Below are 18,447 nucleotides of genomic sequence, written 5' to 3' on the forward strand. Positions count from 1 at the left end.
CCACTTTGGAACAGCTGCTATCCTGCTATGAAGATTCCCAAGCGTCACCAATTGACAAGTACAGTTTTTAAAGAATTTATAAAAAGGTACAGCAGTCACAAAAGTGAATTTTCCCTTTCTGTGGGTGACTAAACTTCTCAGGTCTACTGTAGAATGTGGTCCCACTCTGCCAAGATCCCTCTGATGGCATTTGGCAAAGGAACCACAGTACGAAGCAGCCGTTTCACATAACTTATTTCTCATAACTTGCTTTATTTTCTAAAACATCCTCTATTGGGTCAGAATCAGAAAATTGCTTAAACCAGATGGCAAGTACACAGTACTAATACACAAACTCTTTTCCAGAAAGAATGTCTTTAAGTTTCAACCTTATTGTATATAAAGTGGGTCACACTTAAAGATGTCATATGAGAGCTGACTATCGAGAACATTATCGTCATCTCACACACAGTTGTAGCCTGAAGCCTTTTAAGCAGTTGCTGAACTGTTTTGAGCAGCAGAGTCTGCTATGAAGATTCACTGCAAGGAGGCAACAGAGCCGGTTCTTCATCGTCCGAGTCAAACTCGACATTCTCATCTTTCACCCATTTACCACTTCGGTCCTGCAGCCACCCTGAACTGGAATAGTGGAGTGAGGAGGGGAAAAAAAAGGAGAAAAAGAGAGCGGTCACCTAAATATTGATAAATGAGTAGCATACATTTATTGAATAATCTCACTGTGATCTTAAGGTTTATTTTGAATACCTACTTGCAGGGCCGTTTCTAGGCATAGGCAAACTAGGCGGTCGCCTAGGGCGCAAACAGCTGGGGGGCGCCAGTGAGAGCCCCCGACCCACCAAGAGTTTTTTTTTATTTTTTATATTTTTTATATATCTGAACAGTCGTTGGTGTACGTTAGAAACTCACATTGATTTCTTTGAAACGAGGCGGCAAAGATGACACCGACACGGATATATATAGATGCCGTGACCTGAAAGTGTTTATTTATAGAATTTGCGGAAAAAGGTCAAGTGTCCGGAATACCGTGATGTCCGAAAATACAGTGAGTACTCTAAAACTAGAAAACTGTAAAAAAAAAAAAAAAAAGTTTGTAGAAATCTCGCCTAGGGTGCCAAAAAGGCTAGAAACGGCCCTGCCTACTTGTATGCTAACATCAGTGTCCATTTGCATAAAATGCTTGGACTAGTCTTACAAATTAGTCATAATTTTATTTTCTTCAAACTTTACGAATGGTCATAACTTTAAATCAGTTACATAAGCGAATTGGGACACATCTACAGTCTTAACACTTCGGCTGTTTATGCAACTGGCCCCACTTCTATAGTCAGTAGTAATGTGAGCCATTGTGTGGAGTGTTGCCATACCTCTTTAATTTGAGGTAGTGGTCGAGTTCTCTACGTCTCTGCTCTGTTAGAGGTTCACAATCAGTGGAGGTCACAATGCTGGACCCCTTCTTTCTCTTCTTTGTCTCTCCTTTCCCTTCAGTCTGGCCCTGATGCACTACAGATGACAATTAACACAATGCATATGGAAAATGAAAATGAATTATAAGCACAAAATGTATCTTGCCTTAACATAAACAGACTTTTGCTGTACCTGTGGTGCTAGCTATTGACATGGAGTCAATACTTCCTGTGCTCATGGACGTGTGAGGGTTGATATTGTTGACTTGATCATTTCCATCTTCTTGGCCGCATCCTGACGATTCCGTTCGTTCACTTCATGGATGTAGAAAATGACAAAATAAGTGCAAAATGAAGATAAATTTGTCAAGTCACTTTCATTTATATAGTGCTTTATACAATACAGATTGTTTTAAAAGCAGCTTCACCGTAATAAACAGGAACATTATGATTTCATTCAAAATTAGACAAATTCTGCTGTAAAGCACCTCTACAGAACACAATAGTGTCTTTATTAGCTCAAGTCAATTCAATGTTGATTCAGTTCAGTTCAATAACTTTGTAAAGTTCATCAATTAAGAAATAAGTTCAATTCAGCTATAAGAAGCTCTACAAAAGACAATAGTATTGTTATTAAGCTCAAGTCAGTTTATTGTTGTCGATGTTGCAAAATTCATCAGATATGAAGTGTGGTTGAGGTCAAAGAGACTAGAAAGACACAAACAGCCTAGAGAAGTCTATAAAAATTCTGACATATGACAGCAGAAGGTTCACAAAGATGGTTCAGCTCAAAGACATTACCTGGCCTTTCTGTGGCAGCTACTGTACGGAGCAGTTCTGAGTAAGGCATGATGGGTGATTTTGCGTGTTTGGCTCAGTAGAGGAGCTGAACTGGAGGGTTCCTGAGGGCAAGCAATAATGTACTGAGTACATAACCTTGTTATATCTACATATGTACTGTACGGTCTGAAAGTCTGGGACTACACTGAAAATTTGAATTAAAAAATGAAACCTGGAAATAAAAATTAACTACATTAAATCATTCTGCGCACTATTTTTAGGTCACTAATCACTGACAAAAGTGTATTATATCGCCAAAATAAAAGACAGAGGTTTAGAATTTTGGATACCACTGAATAAACTGATTGAAGAAAATGCATTCAGACACCTGTCGATCATCTTCTGCTTTGACATAGTCTTGATGCCGCCGTTTATAAATTTCACGTTGCAGTTTATTCTTTTTGCCGTAGAACCATTTCATTCCTATAAATAAATAGACAAAGAGGACTTAAATCCTGAATGACAGTTTATAAAGAGGCTGAGTGAATGTGTAGAATTTCACCTTCAAGATGTCGCTTTCCCTTCCTGTGCACCATGAGCATATCAACAGTGTCAAATACAGGACGGTGAGAACACACAAGGCAGCTGTATCTACAATGAGGAAAAACATTACTTAGTGAATGGGATCAATTCAGTCAGACTTCTTGGTGCAATTCAAACAACCAGCAATACAATAACGTTAATCACCTCCCGTTTTTCATCAGAACAGCTTCATCATCTGAGATGAAGTTTGACAGAAGATCTGCAACGCGTCGTTTCTTGTAAGAAAAAGATAGACAGAGAAAGACAGTGAGAAAAAGAAAAGGGGTTGGTGCAAATTTCACATTCTTTGTCTGTTTGCTGTTTTTGTTATACCTTCAGAATATTTAGCTGACTTTGATCATCACCCTCCCGTTTGAAAGACATGTTTGGTGACTTGTAATTATACTTCTAGGAATTATAAGTAATTTATTTTTCTTATTTCTCTACAACCACCGATAAGCAGTCTTACTAAAAACATCCCTTCCTTCCTGTTTTTGTCTGTGGAATTGTGGGTAGTGATGTCCGATCAATGCATGAACGAATCGTTCCTTTGAGTCAGTTCTTAAAGGGGTAGTTCACCCAAAAATAAATATTCTGTCTGTCATCGTTTACTCACCCCAAAGTTGTTCCAAACATATTTTAATTTATTTGTTATGTGGAACATAAAAGAAGATATTTTGTAGGATGTTTGTAATCAAACAGTTGTGGGGCACCATTGACTTCCATAGTATTTTTTCCCCCTCCATAATATGGATGTCAATGGTGCTCCACAACTGTTTGGTTACCCATATTCTTCAAAATATCTTCCTTTGTGTTCAGCAGAAGAAAGAAATTCATACATGTTTGTAACGACTTGAAGAATATACATGAGTAATTTACATGGGTGAGTAAATGATGACAGAATTTTCATTTTTGGGTGAACTAACCATCCCTTTAAGGCTTTAACCATAGACTGTAAAAAAGGCTTTAACAGACGGGTAAATTCAGACTGATCCGATTCAGTTTTTGTCATGTCCGAAATTAGAACTGATGAATCGGTTCGCCAAAATGAGCGCAACAAGGGCGGGTCTTACATTTAGCCGACGCCATGGCAACAGAAGCTAAGCTAATCTGCTAAGGGCTTGTAACAAATACGTTTTATGATAGTCTGAACCTAGAATGTAAAGGCTACCGTATATGTCTCTTTAGATTATATGGTTTATGTATTGCTTAATGTTTGAATTTATAATTTTGAGGGCACCGCTGTTATTTAATCGAAACAAGTTAAAACTGTTCAAACTTATCTTGGACTACGCAGGACTGAATAATTATTTCTCACGGTGTAATATATCTAACGTACTGGTTAAATGGCGTTAAATGCTTTATATCGGTTCGTAATGTCGCTCGTTGACAAGTTTATTCCAATTGCGTGACAACTAACGTTAAGTCAGGGATTGTTTATGTGAAGTGCGGCAGACTTCTCCCCTATAGTTTGCCTAATAACAGAAGCTGTTATGAGTCCTGCCGTCTTGCGTTCAGCAGCCGCCGCCGCAGATGGTCAGCTGAAGTTCATCTTAAGTAATATTAGCTAAACTCTTGATCCCGCTGGAGCTCTGGTCATGTCCGCGGATCACTCAGCGACACAGACCGGGACACACGGCCTCCTCCGCGGCCAGCGCACCCGGTCCTACGGCAGCCTGGTGTCCTCTTCGTTATCACCCGTGAGACAAAGACGAATTGAGCACAAAGTTCAGCCCGGGGAAACTTTGCAAGGACTATCACTGAAGTATGGCGTGTCTGTAAGTAGGCTAATCAGAAAGCAGGTATTTGAGGAATAAGGTCTTTACTTTTTAAACGTTTAGTTTTTTGATAATTACATAATTATCAATGTAACTTTTTATTGCTTTACAGATGGAGCAAATCAAAAGGGCAAACAGACTGTACACAAATGATTCAATATTCCTGAAGGAGTCCCTCTTCATCCCTGTGCTGCTGACAGAGTCTGTGTCTTTCACTAATGGAGTGGAATTGACCGAGGAGGAGACAAGTCCTGCACAAACACACACAGAAATGTCTAATGAGACCCCCAAAAGCCAAACAGACTCCAGCAGATGTGAAGCGAATGCTGATCTGTCACCGGTGGAGTACCTGAAAAAAATAGACAGCTTGATCAGTCAGTCAAAACAAGCAGCTGTGAAGACCTGCCAGGAGGGAGAGAAACAGTAAGTTGTCAAAATGAAATTATGACTGCTGACATTATTGTTGGGGTATTACAGAGTTCAGTTATTGCAATCGTTTTGTTTGCTGTCAAACGAGTCATTCAGCAAGTTTCAATTCAATGGAAGAACCATGAGTCATCTGACTCAGGAGGGGTTACAATGAGCTGATTCATTAAACTGGTTACACCTATATAGAAAGCCATTATCCACCATTAAGGACCTTTTTTTTCATACGTAAAGCATAACTTTTCCAGTAATGAAATCACTGAAAGATTAAACTTTTGCATTTTAAAGGATCTCTACTATGGAGCAACTCCGTCACTGCAATCTGAAGTCCGACACCGTATCCTCCCAGCAGGCCACATTGGGAGCTGTTCCCATTACCATCACCAGACGGACCAGGAATTTGAGGGATAGGGAGGATGAATTCTTCCAGCTCTGATGTAGGCTTTTTGTATAAATGGAATGTTTTAGAGGGCTCCCTCTTCTGGTTTCATGCCTTTAAAATGTGATGGAGATTGCTGGAGTGATATGCAATAGTCGTGTTTTTATAAAAAGCTACCAGCTTTAGACATGCACACATATTAGCACTGTAAAAGCACAAGCCTGATGCCTAAAAGTAATAATGTAAATTATAATTCTGCTGTAACCAAAGTAGTGGTGGACAGTTTTAGGTGTGATGTGGACTACTGCATTTGAGGAAAAGAAATCAGGAATGTTGCTTAAAAAATAGTTCTAATTTACAAATTGATATATTTAATACTACCTCACAAATAATTGATATAAGTACTAGTTTTAGGGATATTGAATAAGTATTTGGGAATGTGCCATTGGACATCTGCATCTTTCAATGCATAGTTTTGCACTGCAGTGCTTCATTTTCTGTTTTTTTTTCTTCACCTTTGTTCTTTTCCTGGACCAGTTCGTGATTTGCATTAGTGATTTGTGAACGCAACTCCCCACAGGAAATCAATGTAATATGAAACAGATTAAATGCCATAAACACAAACTGATCTTGGTCTTTTAACCTGGTCTTTGAAATCTTGAGTGGAAATAAGTGTACGTAAAGATGATCTAATGGTACGTTTACATGACAACAATGTACTAAAAATGGACAAGTTTTTTTCATTTGCTTTTTCAAAATCGTACATTTTAAAACCGTTTTTTAAAAGTTTGCTTTTTCAGACGCCCAAAATGCTGCTGTTGTGTAAATGAATGGCCAATACGCCTAAAAAAATCCAGTTTTTAGTTGAAAACGTGAAACGTGTCATGAAAACGGCCCCTAAGTTGTAACTGACCTAAAGCATACATTGTGTTTATTCAGTTAATGTAACAACTGAATTGCAGCATTCCATCAATCATGTGCGTTTCTAACCCAAAACACTTTTAGACATTGATTGAATATGATCACTTTTAGAATATGATGTTCATATTAGGGTGTGAATTATGACTTTGAATGTTTTCCAAACAACAAAATGTAGTCATACATTTACAAATACATGTACAATACAAATACATTATAGTAGCTGACAGTTAAAATTTTGTAAATTATTACAATTTAAAATAACATTTTTATTTTTAATATATTTTAAAATCTAATGCATTCCTGTGATGGCAAAGCTGAATTTTCAGCAGCCAGTGATCAGATTTCAGTGTCACATGATCATTCAGTAATCATTCTATTGTTCTGACTTGGTGCTCAACTAAACAGTGATACATTTTTCCAGGATTCTTTGATGAACATAAAGTTAAACAAAGAATTGCAGTTATTTAAAATAAAAATATGTTGTAGCATTATAAATGACTTAACTGTCATTTTGAACAATTTGATGCATCCTTGCTGAAAGTATTTTCTTTAATTAAAAAAAACAAACACGTACTGACCACAAACTTTTGAATTGGTAGTGTATTGCAACACTGAATGCAAATTACATAATAAGCCATGAGTGAGGGCTGTAAGTATTTATTTAGTGGTCGTTCCATTTTAGAACACAGCAGATCCCCCTCAGAGATGTTCATGTAAAAATATAGTTGATGACTGTGTAGTGCCAAGCTTAGATTTGTATTTCATAGCCATAACCACAGTTTAACACTAGATGGCGGTGTGAAGAGACTAAAACGTGTTTGTGAGTACTGGTTTTTGTTATTTTGTTGTCCTAGGAGGAAAATATTCAGCTCAAAAAATGTTAACAGTATTGAACATTACAGTGTGCTCTAATTTACAGCAGAGTGGCAGAACCCCAGTGGTTTATACATCATTATTAAAAAATAAGTAGTCTAGAAAACCTCCATCCAACGCAGCTGGAGTCTCAGAGCTTAAAAAAAATTGTTCATATATTTTTTACATTTGATCTGAGCTCGCTCAGGCAGTGGTTGCGGCTGTGTCAACACTATCAGGCCACTCAATGATCTAATATTCATTAAAGGCACAGCAACACTGTTTCAAAGGTTGAACTGAAGTTCGATGTCGTCAAGTCAGTCACTTTTTGGTTGCATTGTATGCAGTTTGAGATCACGGGTGGCCCTCCATGCCAATCCTGTAAAAGTCTGTCAGTGCATCACCGTCTTCATAACGTCCCGTTCTCCAGCAGTTTGTTAAGCCCGTTGCAGATTTTGGTGAGGTGGGGTTTGAGGGGCCCGGCTGGGTTGTAAAGCTGGGTGAGGAGCTCAGGGTCGGCGTAATGGTTGAAGACGTGATTGATGCGTCCGTGGGATTTTTGTGTGAGGTGAGTATTAACAAGCTTCAGAAGCATGTCCCTACTTTCTTTCAGGATCCCAGACATAACCGCCTTGTCAAATGTGAAATCTACCTGAAAAGGGAAAGAAGAGACTTTAGTGAGCATGAAGTACAAAACTGGTTACAAATATGGCTTTGTTTAGAACGGCACCACTTGATTTGTTAAAAAAGCTGGAAGCAATTCTTTGCCACTTAATGATCAATTGACAAATATTTAATTAACAAATCAATCAATCAATTGATTCTTTAATTTCTGTAAAAGTAAAAATATTATCTTAAATCATATCATATCACATCATATCAATCTTATCCTATCCTCACTATGCCAGAAGATGGCTCCCAAAACGTAATCATATAATTTCCCAGATCTTACATGAGTTGTCAATGGTCAAAAGGTAAACATTTTTGTCAATGTTTTAAATACTGTGATCAGAAATGGCTTGTCTGTTCTATTCTATTCTATTCTATTCTATTCTATTCTATTCTATTCTATTCTATTCTATTCTATTCTATTCTATTCACTGTTCCAGGTGGCACCCAAAAAGTAATCATGTAATTTCCCAGATGTTAGTTGTCAATGGTCAAAGTATGTTACATTTCTGGAGAGTCTAAACTTTAGATTGTTCATTTAATTGTTTTACCACCTTATTCAGTGCCAATATATATACAGGGGTTGGACAATGAAACTTAAACACTTGGTTTTAGACCACACAATTTATTAGTATGGTCAGGTGTAGGGCCTACTTTTGCGGCCAGTACAGCACCACTTTGTCTTGGGAATGACAGATATAAGTCCTGCACAGTGGCTAGAGGGATTTTGAGCCATTCCTCTTCCAGAACAGGGGCCAGGTCAGTCACTATGTGATGCTGCTGGAGGAAAACGTTTTCTGCCTGGCTCCTCCAAAACACCTCAAAGTGGCTCAAAAATATTTAGATGTGGTTACTGTGCAGGCCATGGGAGATGTTCAACTTCACTTTCATGTTCATCAAACCATTCTGTCACAAGTCTTGCTGTGTGTATTGGTGCCTTATCATGCTAATACACGGCACACCCTTTAGGGCAGGGTTCCTCAAACTCGGTCCTGGAGGGCCGCTGCCCTGCAGAGTTTAGCTCCAACACTGATCAAACACACCTGAGCAAGCTAATCAATGTCTTCAGGATCACTAGAAACTCACAGCTAGGTGTGTTTGATCAGGGTTGGAGCTAAACTGTGCAGGACAGTGGCCCTTCAGGACCGAGTTTGAGAAACCCTGCTTTAAGGTACAGTGTCTAAACCTTTAGGTGCACACGGTCCTCCAGAATGGTTCGGTAGTCCTTGGCAGTGACGTGCGCATCAAGCACAGTATACTATAGGGAATGCCATGATATTGCAGCCCAAACCATCACTGATCCACCCATGCTTCACTCTGGGCAGCAACTGTCCGGGCATTAAGCCTCTTTGGGGCTTCTCCACTGTAACTACGGATGTGGAAAAGACAGTGAAGGTGGAGGACTCATCAGAGAACATACATGTCTCACATTGTCCACAGCCCAAGATTTGCACTGTTGGCACTAATGAAACAGACATTTGACATTGGCTTGCGTGACCAAAGGTTTGGCTATAGCAGCCCGACCATGAATATTGACTCCCGACGAACAGCTTTTGTGGAAACAGGAGAGTCAAGGTGCACATTTAATCCTTCAGTGAGTTGGGCAGCTGTGGTTTTATGTGTTTTTTTTTGGATAGAATCCTGGTTAGTACCTGGACATCCTTTTCAGACATTATCCTCTCGAGTCGACAGTTACTACCTTGGATACCGTAGCTCTCGATACACCACAAAGACTTGTTGTCCTGGTCACAGATGAGCCAGCGAGATGCACACGAACAATTTGTCCTCTTTTGAACTCTGATATGTCTCCCATTATGTTGTGAAGATTGCAATATTTTATGTACAGCTGTGCTATTGCTCTACTAATTCAACTTTCACACTCTGCTCTTACTGATGGAATGTAAAATCAGAGAAGATTGGCACATATAGAGGTGTGAAACCTCCAACACTGTATCGACCAGTCTTTCAGTATATATACAGGGTTTGTTCAATGAAACTGAAACACTGGCCAATATAGTGTTGGAGGTTTCATGCCTATTAGCTACCGTTGAATTAATTTCATGGAACATACATTCAGAAAATACTGCTCAAAGATGTTAGATGTCGTGTACCTCGTGGAAACTGATGGCTGTCATGGCTCCTTGGTGCAGTTTCTTTTGGAAATTCTGGGCAAGCTTTAGCTCCTCATCATTGAATCGATTGTGCCTGAAAAGTACCGCTATCTTCACCACCACCTTTATGAGATCTTTCACCACTTTCTGGGCCTCTGAGCGGTTCCCACTGTACTCTTTTGACACACGGTAAAGCTCATCTAGAATCTCACTGCTGGTGTCGTCGATGAACATCTGTACCACAGACTTGTTGGCCATTTGGCTCAGGATCTTTTTCTGGGCCTTGAGAGCCATGTCCTTGGAGTTGAATGACTCCATATCTTAAAAAGGAAAAGGAGAGATTAATAGTAAAGCAAGAGACTAGCATAATAACAACGTCATGTAAAAGGGCATATGCAAATGACTTATCACATGGTGATATTTCTGAAATGTTCTATATGATTAATTGTGAATTTTCCGTAGAATTTTATTTCTGTTTGTGTATTGGTAAGAGTGTCAGCCCTGGGAGAACTCCCACCATGGGGAAGTCCCCTTACAGTCTAACTTTAACACTTTCTTTTCTTCAGGGGAAAGCTCGTGCCATATAGGACCTCATCATTGCCCACACATCTCATAAACAACACTAATTGTTCTCAAGACTCTCATGTTGTGTCATCATATCCAGCACTAGACTCTCGATGCTGCTCAGTGTCATCCAAACATCTGTGATCAATGTGACTATAGCATTCAGTAATTCATCATGTTTAAATTTACATGATGTTGTTGTGCACTAATTTAATGCAATATTAGCTGAACTTTATGCATTTTGGCTGATGTAGAACACAGCATAGCTTAGGATTGCTTCACAGATCAGGAGAACGTGCAAAGACATGTATGGAAAAAAAAACCTCATTGCATAGTACTAACAAGTTCCTACACGAGTCTTCAGATTGTATCAAAATACAGGCATCTATGTGCTTAAATATGTCTTCATGCAATTTTGAGGTCTTACATATTTGCTGCGCTATAGAGCTCTTGTCATTGTTGATTATCTTTTTGTACAGAATTTATAAAAAATTCTTTGCTAAATAGATTACAGATATACAAATGCAATAACTGCAAAGTATATTAACATGCAAATGACAAGCACTGTGGTCTTTTAAATGCATCAAGACCAAAAGTGATGTCATATTTCAAAGCCGCATTAGCTCTGTTTTGCTTTTTAAATCCAATTCTGTTTATGGCGAACCAACCTGATTAAATTTTAATGCAGTTAGAGTTTCATTTCCTAATGAACTCTATTCAATTAGAGTGCATTAGAACAGCCATTACGTTCTGTGACATGGAACATCAAAACAACTACATAAATACTGATTTGAACAAATCAACATGCTGTACACTTCAGTTGAACTGTGAAAGCAGCATAATCCTAGGGTTTAACGCTCACTACTTCTCATTTACTCTAATGAGAGCAAAACTGATCTGATGTCTAGTGTTTGATGATGTCTATTTTTATTTAATTAAAAATTTTCAAGAAAATAGATATAAAATATAAAGTTGGTTCTGCTCTGGACTTCAAACTGTTCCTAAACATTTGATCAGATCAGGCTTATACTGGGCTTGATTTCCTTTTTTGAAGGTTTTCTTTGCATTTTTTACTCTACATTACTTCACTACATAGTACAAACTAAAATACAGTATGAAATATATACTATTTAAAACATAATTTTAAATAAGAAACCACGTTTGTGTGTGAATAGTCAATCATGTGCGTCATGCAAGAGTTAATATAATTTGCTATAAAACACTAAGTAAGAAATAAAAGTAAGAAATAATAATTGTAACAATTCTTCATATTTGTAAAAAAAAATTAATCTTAATATTATTTGATAAAATACATTATTTAATAAAATAACATTTATTCATGAGTAATAATTAGTTAATAATTGAATATTAATATTATTTGATAAAATGTATTATTTAATACAATTTATTAAATCATTTTATTCAGTAAATACTATATATTTATTAAAAAACAAACATTTTTTTAGGGCCCACATGAGCTCATTCGTACCTGACAAGATGAGATATAAGCAACTTTACCTTAATTTGATTACGATTGACTTTTAATCCAAGACTCTTAGCTAAAAAACATCTAAGGTCAAGCAAATTCATTCATTTTATACCTGTTCAGTTACAATCACCCGAAATTACCATCTGTATCCACCCTCCTGATTTAAAGGTTTGTAACAGACAAGGTAAATATTTAGCATTCCTCAGATGACTTCAGCGCATAGCCTGAAGCTCTCTCGCTCTCTCTCTTTGTGTGTGTGTGTTCACATGTGTGTAAAGCCCAGGGGATTTACAGGATGTGAGGAATCATGTTGTTCTTCCAACCTAAAGACCACAGTAGTCACCCTGTCATTACAAAGCAGCAAGTCACAGCACAAACTCCAGTGACAGCATAGAAGAGACAGGTCAAAACCTGCGTCTGAGATCCGCAGCCTACTCTTTGGGTTTTTTTTATTCAGAGGGGTCGTCAGACGTGACATTTACAAGAAATGTATAAAAATGATAGTGTGGAAAGTCCTGTTTTAAGTGTGTGAGTGGGAGCACTTTGTTTCTGAATGGCTCTAGGCTAATTTAAAATGATTTAAAGACAGCCCTGCTGAAAAAGACTCCTGCTTAATCCAGCCTAAAATGTTGTGCTGATCTTAAACAAACATTTTTTAGATAGGCTAAGCTGGTCTTCAGCTGACCTCCCTTTAAAACCAGCCAACAGATCAGCCTGGACGATCAGGTATGACCAGTAAACCAGCATAGGCTGATAGTAATTTTATTAGAGAGAACCCTACCTAAATTATCCTGAACCAGCATGGATTTAAACTGGTTTATAATGATGTCCTTCATTAACAAAAAAATCTGATTCAGCTTGACTGAGGTACCCCAGCTGGTTTAGCTAGTTAAGTTGCCTGGTCAGCATACCAGTACCCCATGGGCCAGCATCCAAAACACAACATATGTGGGTCTTTTCAACCTGGTATTCTCTAATAACAGGCTTAGACTCATTATTCTGAGGAAATCATTAAAGAATCAGGCCTTAATGTTTTAAATAGTTTCTATACCCATCTACACTGACATATATGTAATACGGCGAGTTTGTTGCTTGTTCTTGTGCCATTTTTCCCCCTCAGTATTTCCCCACAGCACATGAACAGTGAGATTTGAGTATGTGATTGTCACATATTGGGATTTTTCCCCCCTTATTACCCAATACAGCCCGCATTTTTTTATTATTAGCGTTTTTATTCTATGCATGCAGTAAAGGTCCAGTGTTGTTTTTCTTTGTAAAGTTAGCACTCATATGCATGTGTGAGACTCTCACTCAGCCTGAGAAGTTGTTTTTTAATATGATCAAACAATGTACAAACCTGATCATAAGGGAAGTGAAACTCTGGGCTGTTTGGCACAACTTTCCCCCCAGATATTTTCAGTTAAACCCACAACAGCTTATTTCTCTTGACACACGCTGCTACAAAAAAGCTCACAATCTATCCATAGCCTGAGATCACCAAGGTCAGGACACTGCTGACCCTGAATATGAAGCATCACACTCTTTATTTCAGTACGAGGTGTGTTTTCTCCAGATCATAACAGAGACTGGACGTTGTTTTGTTTATAAAAGGTCCAGCGGATGGAACATCAGCTATCACAGTGTGTTTTAGTTGTTTAACATGGGAGTGGTTGAACAGAAAAAACAAGTTTCAACTTGACATTATTGCCTACAAACCTCCATATGCTTAAAGCAGACACTTTTAACCAAAGCAACTCTGTAAAATTAAAGTCTCTCTTGCTGTTAAAACAGAATGCTGACATCTTTTTATCTTAACAACTTCTGGAAGAGTGCACCATGCCTTTAATGTACAGTGTACATAATCACAGAGCTCTCTAATATGATGGAGGAGAGGGCAGAGGTCAAGACCAAAACAAACTCACCTTTTCTCTCGTTCACTCTCCCTCTTCTGTTTGAACTCTCTGTCCTCCCTGCGCGCTCAGATCAGGTGTTTGAAATCCAGCATGTGTGTGATGAAATAATCTCCTCAGACAGGTGAAATCAAAGAAAACTCCTCAACAAACTCTTTTGTGCTGTAACAAGCCCACTGTAACAAGATAATTTGACTTGTACTTCCTTGAGGAACTAAATGTATAAGACACACCCATGAGTGTGATTCTCTCTCTCTCTCTCTCTCTCTCTCCACCCTGTCAGTGTGTTAGCTGCTGACATGGTGTGTCTGCTTGCCCTAACAAGTGCAACCCTTGTAAAGAATTCAGCAGTAATCCTGGATGCGGCCCAGAGAAAGGAGAGGTTTTAGTCTCTTTGTGATCAGTAGAACTGGTATGCAGCCACAGTCATCACTAACACTGCTATGTTTCTCAATAAAATGTCTATTAACATTATTATTGGATTCAAATTGTGATATTTAATTTATTACGCTCTATATTAAGTTATATTTTCTGTTCTGGAATGTCGCTAGCAAACAATGAGAGTGATACAAACAAGGACAACTGCCAGTACACATTTGAGGACTGGACATTAAATGGATAAATAAATAAATAATTATTTATATATCATTTTTCAAGAGAACTGGGGTGTGTTTTCCAGCAGACAGTGTTGTTTGCTTATTGTTTAGATCTTTTACGCCTACAAAACCATGACATTATTTTGCACTGAATGACACTCTCACTTTGCATGACCAGGACAGTTATTTGCTTATACACTAAAAAAAACAACAAAAATGTCATTGATTTTATGCAAATTGCACGAGGCTCAGTTAATAGATTTTTTTTCTTTTTACGTTTATGTGCCAGAAAGGTTCAGCTTTATTTCTTTATATTATGAAATTACTAACTTTTTTCAGTGCCATCATAATTTTTTTTTGATACTTTTAAAAAACCTTTATGTAGCCTATAGTTTTAATTCTTTGACATTAAATCTTAATCAGAAAATGCATCATAAAAATATTAAATTTTAAAACTGGAGTACCCGAATGAACCTAGGAGCTATGTTGTCTGGGGCTATATGCCCCTGGTAGGGTCACCCAAGGCAAACAGGTCCTAGGCGACGGGTCAGACTAAGAGCGGTTCAAAACCCCTTATGATGCCCAAAAAAAGGAGGACCGTGACGTCGCCCGGTATGGCGCAGCCGGGGCCCCACCCTGGAGCCAGGCCCGGGGTTGGGGCTCGTATGCGAGCGCCTGGTGGTCGGGCCTCCCCCCATGGGGTCCGGCCGGGCTCAGCCCGAAGGAGTGACGTGGGGCCACCCTCCCGTGGACCCACCACCTGCAGGAGGGACCGTAAGGGGCCGGTGCAAAGTGGATCGGGCGGCAGTCGAAGGCGGGAGCCTAGACAACCCGATCCCTGGACGCGGAATCTAGCTCTAGGGACATGGAATGTCACCTCTCTGGCGGGGAAGGAGCCTGAGCTTGTGCGTGAGGTTCAGAGATTCCGACTAGAGATAGTTGGGATCTCCTCTACGCACGGCTTGGGCTCTGGAACCACACTCCTCGAGAGAGGATGGACTCTTCACCACTCTGGAGTTGCCCATGGTGAGAGGCGGCGGGCTGGTGTGGGTTTGCTTATAGCCCCCCAGCTCAGCCGCCATGTGTTGGAGTTCACCCCGGTGAACGAGAGGGTCGCTTCCCTACGCCTTCGGGTCGGGGATAGGTCTCTCACTGTCGTTTGTGCTTACGGGCCGAACGGCAGTGCAGAGTACCCGGCCTTCTTGGAGTCTCTGGGAGGGGTGCTGGAAAGTGCTCCGACTGGGGACTCCATCGTTTTACTGGGGGACTTCAACGCCCACGTGGGCAGCGACAGTGACACCTGGAGGGGCGTGATTGGGAGGAACGGCCCCCCTGATCTGAACCCGAGTGGTGTTCTGTTATTGGACTTCTGTGCTAGTTACAGCTTGTCCATAACGAACACCATGTTCAAGCATAAGGGTGTCCATCAGTGCACATGGCACCAGGACACCCTAGGCCGGAGGTCGATGATCGACTTTGTGGTCGTTTCATCTGACCTCCGGCCGTATGTCTTGGACACTCGGGCGAAGAGAGGGGCGGAGCTGTCAACTGATCACCACCTGGTGGTGAGTTGGATCCGATGGCGGGGGAGGAAGCTGGACAGACTCGGCAGACCCAAACGTACTGTGAGGGTCTGTTGGGAACGTTTGGCCGAATCTCCTGTCAGAGAGATCTTCAACTCCCACCTCCGGCAGAGCTTCGACCAGATCCCGAGGGAGTCTGGAGATATTGAGTCCGAGTGGACCATGTTCTCCACCTCCATTGTCAACGCGGCCACTCGGAGCTGTGGCCGTAAGGTCTCCGGTGCCTGTCGAGGCGGCAATCCCCGAACCCCGTGGTGGACACCGGAAGTAAGGGATGCCGTCAAGCTGAAGAAGGAGTCCTATCGGGCCTGGCTGGCTTGTGGGACTCCTGAGGCAGCTGATGGGTACCGACGGGCCAAGCGGACTGCAGCCCGGGTGGTTGTGGAGGCAAAAACTCGGGCCTGGGAGGAGTTCGGTGAGGCCATGGAGAAGGACTATCGGTCGGCCTCGAAGAGATTCTGGCAAACCGTCCGGCGCCTCAGGAAGGGGAAGCAGTGCCCTACCAACGCTGTTTACAGTGGAGGTGGGCAGCTGTTGACCTCGACTGGGGATATCACCGGACGGTGGAAGGAATACTTCGAGGATCTCCTCAATCCCGCCGTCACGTCTTCCATTGAGGAAGCAGAGGCTGAGGGCTCGGAGGCGGACTTGTCCATCACCCAAGCTGAAGTCACCGAGGTAGTCAAGAAACTCCTCGGTGGCAAGGCACCGGGGGTGGATGAGATCCGCCCTGAGTACCTCAAGTCTCTGGATGTTGTGGGGCTGTCTTGGCTGACACGCCTCTGCAACATCGCGTGGCGGTTGGGGACAGTACCTTTGGACTGGCAGACCGGGGTGGTGGTCCCTCTTTTCAAGAAGGGGGATCGGAGGGTGTGCTCCAACTATAGGGGGATCACACTTCTCAGCCTCCCTGGGAAAGTCTATGCCAGGGTACTGGAGAGGAGAATCCGGCCGATAGTAGAACCTCGGATTCAGGAGGAACAGTGTGGTTTTCGTCCCGGTCGTGGAACACTGGACCAGCTCTATACCCTCTACAGGGTGCTGGAGGGCTCATGGGAGTTTGCCCAACCAATCTACATGTGCTTTGTGGATTTGGAGAAGGCATTCGACTGTGTCCCTCGCGGCGGCCTGTGGAGGGTGCTCCGGGAGTATGGGGTCCGGGGCCCTTTGCTAAGGGCTATCCGGTCCCTGTACGACCGGAGCAGGAGCTTGGTTCGTATTGCCAGCAGTAAGTCAGACTTGTTCCCGGTGCGTGTTGGACTCCGGCAGGGCTGCCCTTTGTCGCCGGTTCTGTTCATAATTTTTATGGACAGAATTTCTAGGCGCAGCCAGGGGCCGGAGGGGGTCGGGTTTGGGGACCACACGATTTCATCTCTGCTCTTTGCGGATGATGTTGTCGTGTTGGCCTCATCAGACCAGGACCTCCAGCATGCACTGGGACGGTTTGCAGCCGAGTGTGAAGCGGCTGGGATGAAAATCAGCACCTCCAAGTCCGAGGCCATGGTTCTCAGTCGGAAAAGGGTGGTTTGCTCGCTTCAGGTTGGTGGAGAGCTCCTGCCTCAAGTGGAGGAGTTCAAGTATCTTGGGGTCTTGTTCACGAGTGAGGGAAGGATGGAACGGGAGATTGACAGGCGGATCGGTGCAGCTTCTGCAGTAATGCGGTCCCTGTACCGGTCTGTCGTGGTAAAGAAGGAGCTGAGCCGCAAGGCGAAGCTCTCGATTTACCAGTCAATCTACGTTCCTACTCTCACCTATGGTCATGAGCTGTGGGTCATGACCGAAAGGACAAGATCCCGGATACAAGCGGCCGAAATGAGCTTTCTCCGCAGGGTGGCTGGGCGATCCCTTAGAGATAGGGTGAGAAGCTCGGTCACTCGGGAGGAGCTCAGAGTAGAGCCGCTGCTCCTCCACATCGAGAGGGGTCAGTTGAGGTGGCTCGGGCATCTTTTCCGGATGCCTCCTGGACGCCTTCCCGGGAAGGTGTTCCGGGCATGTCCCACCGGGAGGAGACCCCGGGGAAGACCTAGGACACGCTGGAGAGACTATGTCTCCCGGCTGGCCTGGGAACGCCTCGGTGTCCCCCCGGAAGAGCTGGAGGAAGTGTCTAGGGAGAGGGAAGTCTGGGCATCCCTGCTTAGACTGCTGCCCCCGCGACCCGGCCCCGGATAAGCGGTAGAAGATGGATGGATGGATGGATGGAAATTTTAAAACTTTGATAATAACAAAAGGGAAATACTTCCTTTTCCACGTTTTTTTTTTTTTTTTTTGTATACTTAAAAATCAAAGAATTATCCAGTACGTATATCCACGTATATAATCACATAATATTAGTAGGCAAATTAAAAGTAAAAAAAAAAAAAAATATATATATATAGCCTATCCACAAGGTTAAAAATGCTCACAA

General features: G+C 41.6%; 3 protein-coding genes across 4 annotated transcripts; 1 reads left to right on the forward strand and 2 right to left on the reverse strand.

Moving 5' to 3' along the window:
- Window positions 1-69: 69 nt before the first annotated feature.
- On the reverse strand, window positions 70-3,774 carry scnm1 (sodium channel modifier 1). Its single transcript, XM_084385753.1, has 8 exons — window positions 3,099-3,774; window positions 2,931-3,001; window positions 2,746-2,834; window positions 2,572-2,666; window positions 2,205-2,305; window positions 1,597-1,718; window positions 1,365-1,500; window positions 70-618 (listed from the first exon to the last, which is right to left on the reverse strand). Exons 1-8 carry the CDS (start codon window positions 3,147-3,149, stop codon window positions 507-509), a joined length of 777 nt encoding a protein of 258 aa, XP_084241879.1. The 5' UTR covers window positions 3,150-3,774; the 3' UTR covers window positions 70-506.
- Window positions 3,775-3,801: 27 nt separating this feature from the next.
- On the forward strand, window positions 3,802-5,976 carry lysmd1 (LysM, putative peptidoglycan-binding, domain containing 1). 2 transcript variants are annotated; one of them, XM_084385754.1, is made up of 3 exons: window positions 3,802-4,567; window positions 4,656-4,966; window positions 5,258-5,976. In XM_084385754.1, the coding sequence occupies exons 1-3, from the start codon at window positions 4,364-4,366 to the stop codon at window positions 5,403-5,405; spliced, it is 663 nt and encodes a 220-aa protein (XP_084241880.1). In that variant the 5' UTR covers window positions 3,802-4,363; the 3' UTR covers window positions 5,406-5,976. The 2 variants fall into 2 exon arrangements, with proteins under 2 accessions (XP_084241880.1, XP_084241881.1); XM_084385755.1 differs by having other exon boundaries at window positions 3,970-4,543.
- Window positions 5,977-6,910: 934 nt separating this feature from the next.
- Window positions 6,911-14,088, reverse strand: tnfaip8l2b (tumor necrosis factor, alpha-induced protein 8-like 2b). Its single transcript, XM_084385757.1, has 3 exons — window positions 13,877-14,088; window positions 9,902-10,221; window positions 6,911-7,773 (listed from the first exon to the last, which is right to left on the reverse strand). Exons 2-3 carry the CDS (start codon window positions 10,217-10,219, stop codon window positions 7,531-7,533), a joined length of 561 nt encoding a protein of 186 aa, XP_084241883.1. The 5' UTR covers window positions 10,220-10,221; window positions 13,877-14,088; the 3' UTR covers window positions 6,911-7,530.
- Window positions 14,089-18,447: the final 4,359 nt, after the last annotated feature.

Source organism: Rutilus rutilus, assembly GCF_951802725.1.
Source record: "Rutilus rutilus genome assembly, chromosome: 17".
In the NCBI taxonomy this organism is placed as follows: Eukaryota; Metazoa; Chordata; class Actinopteri; order Cypriniformes; family Leuciscidae; genus Rutilus; species Rutilus rutilus.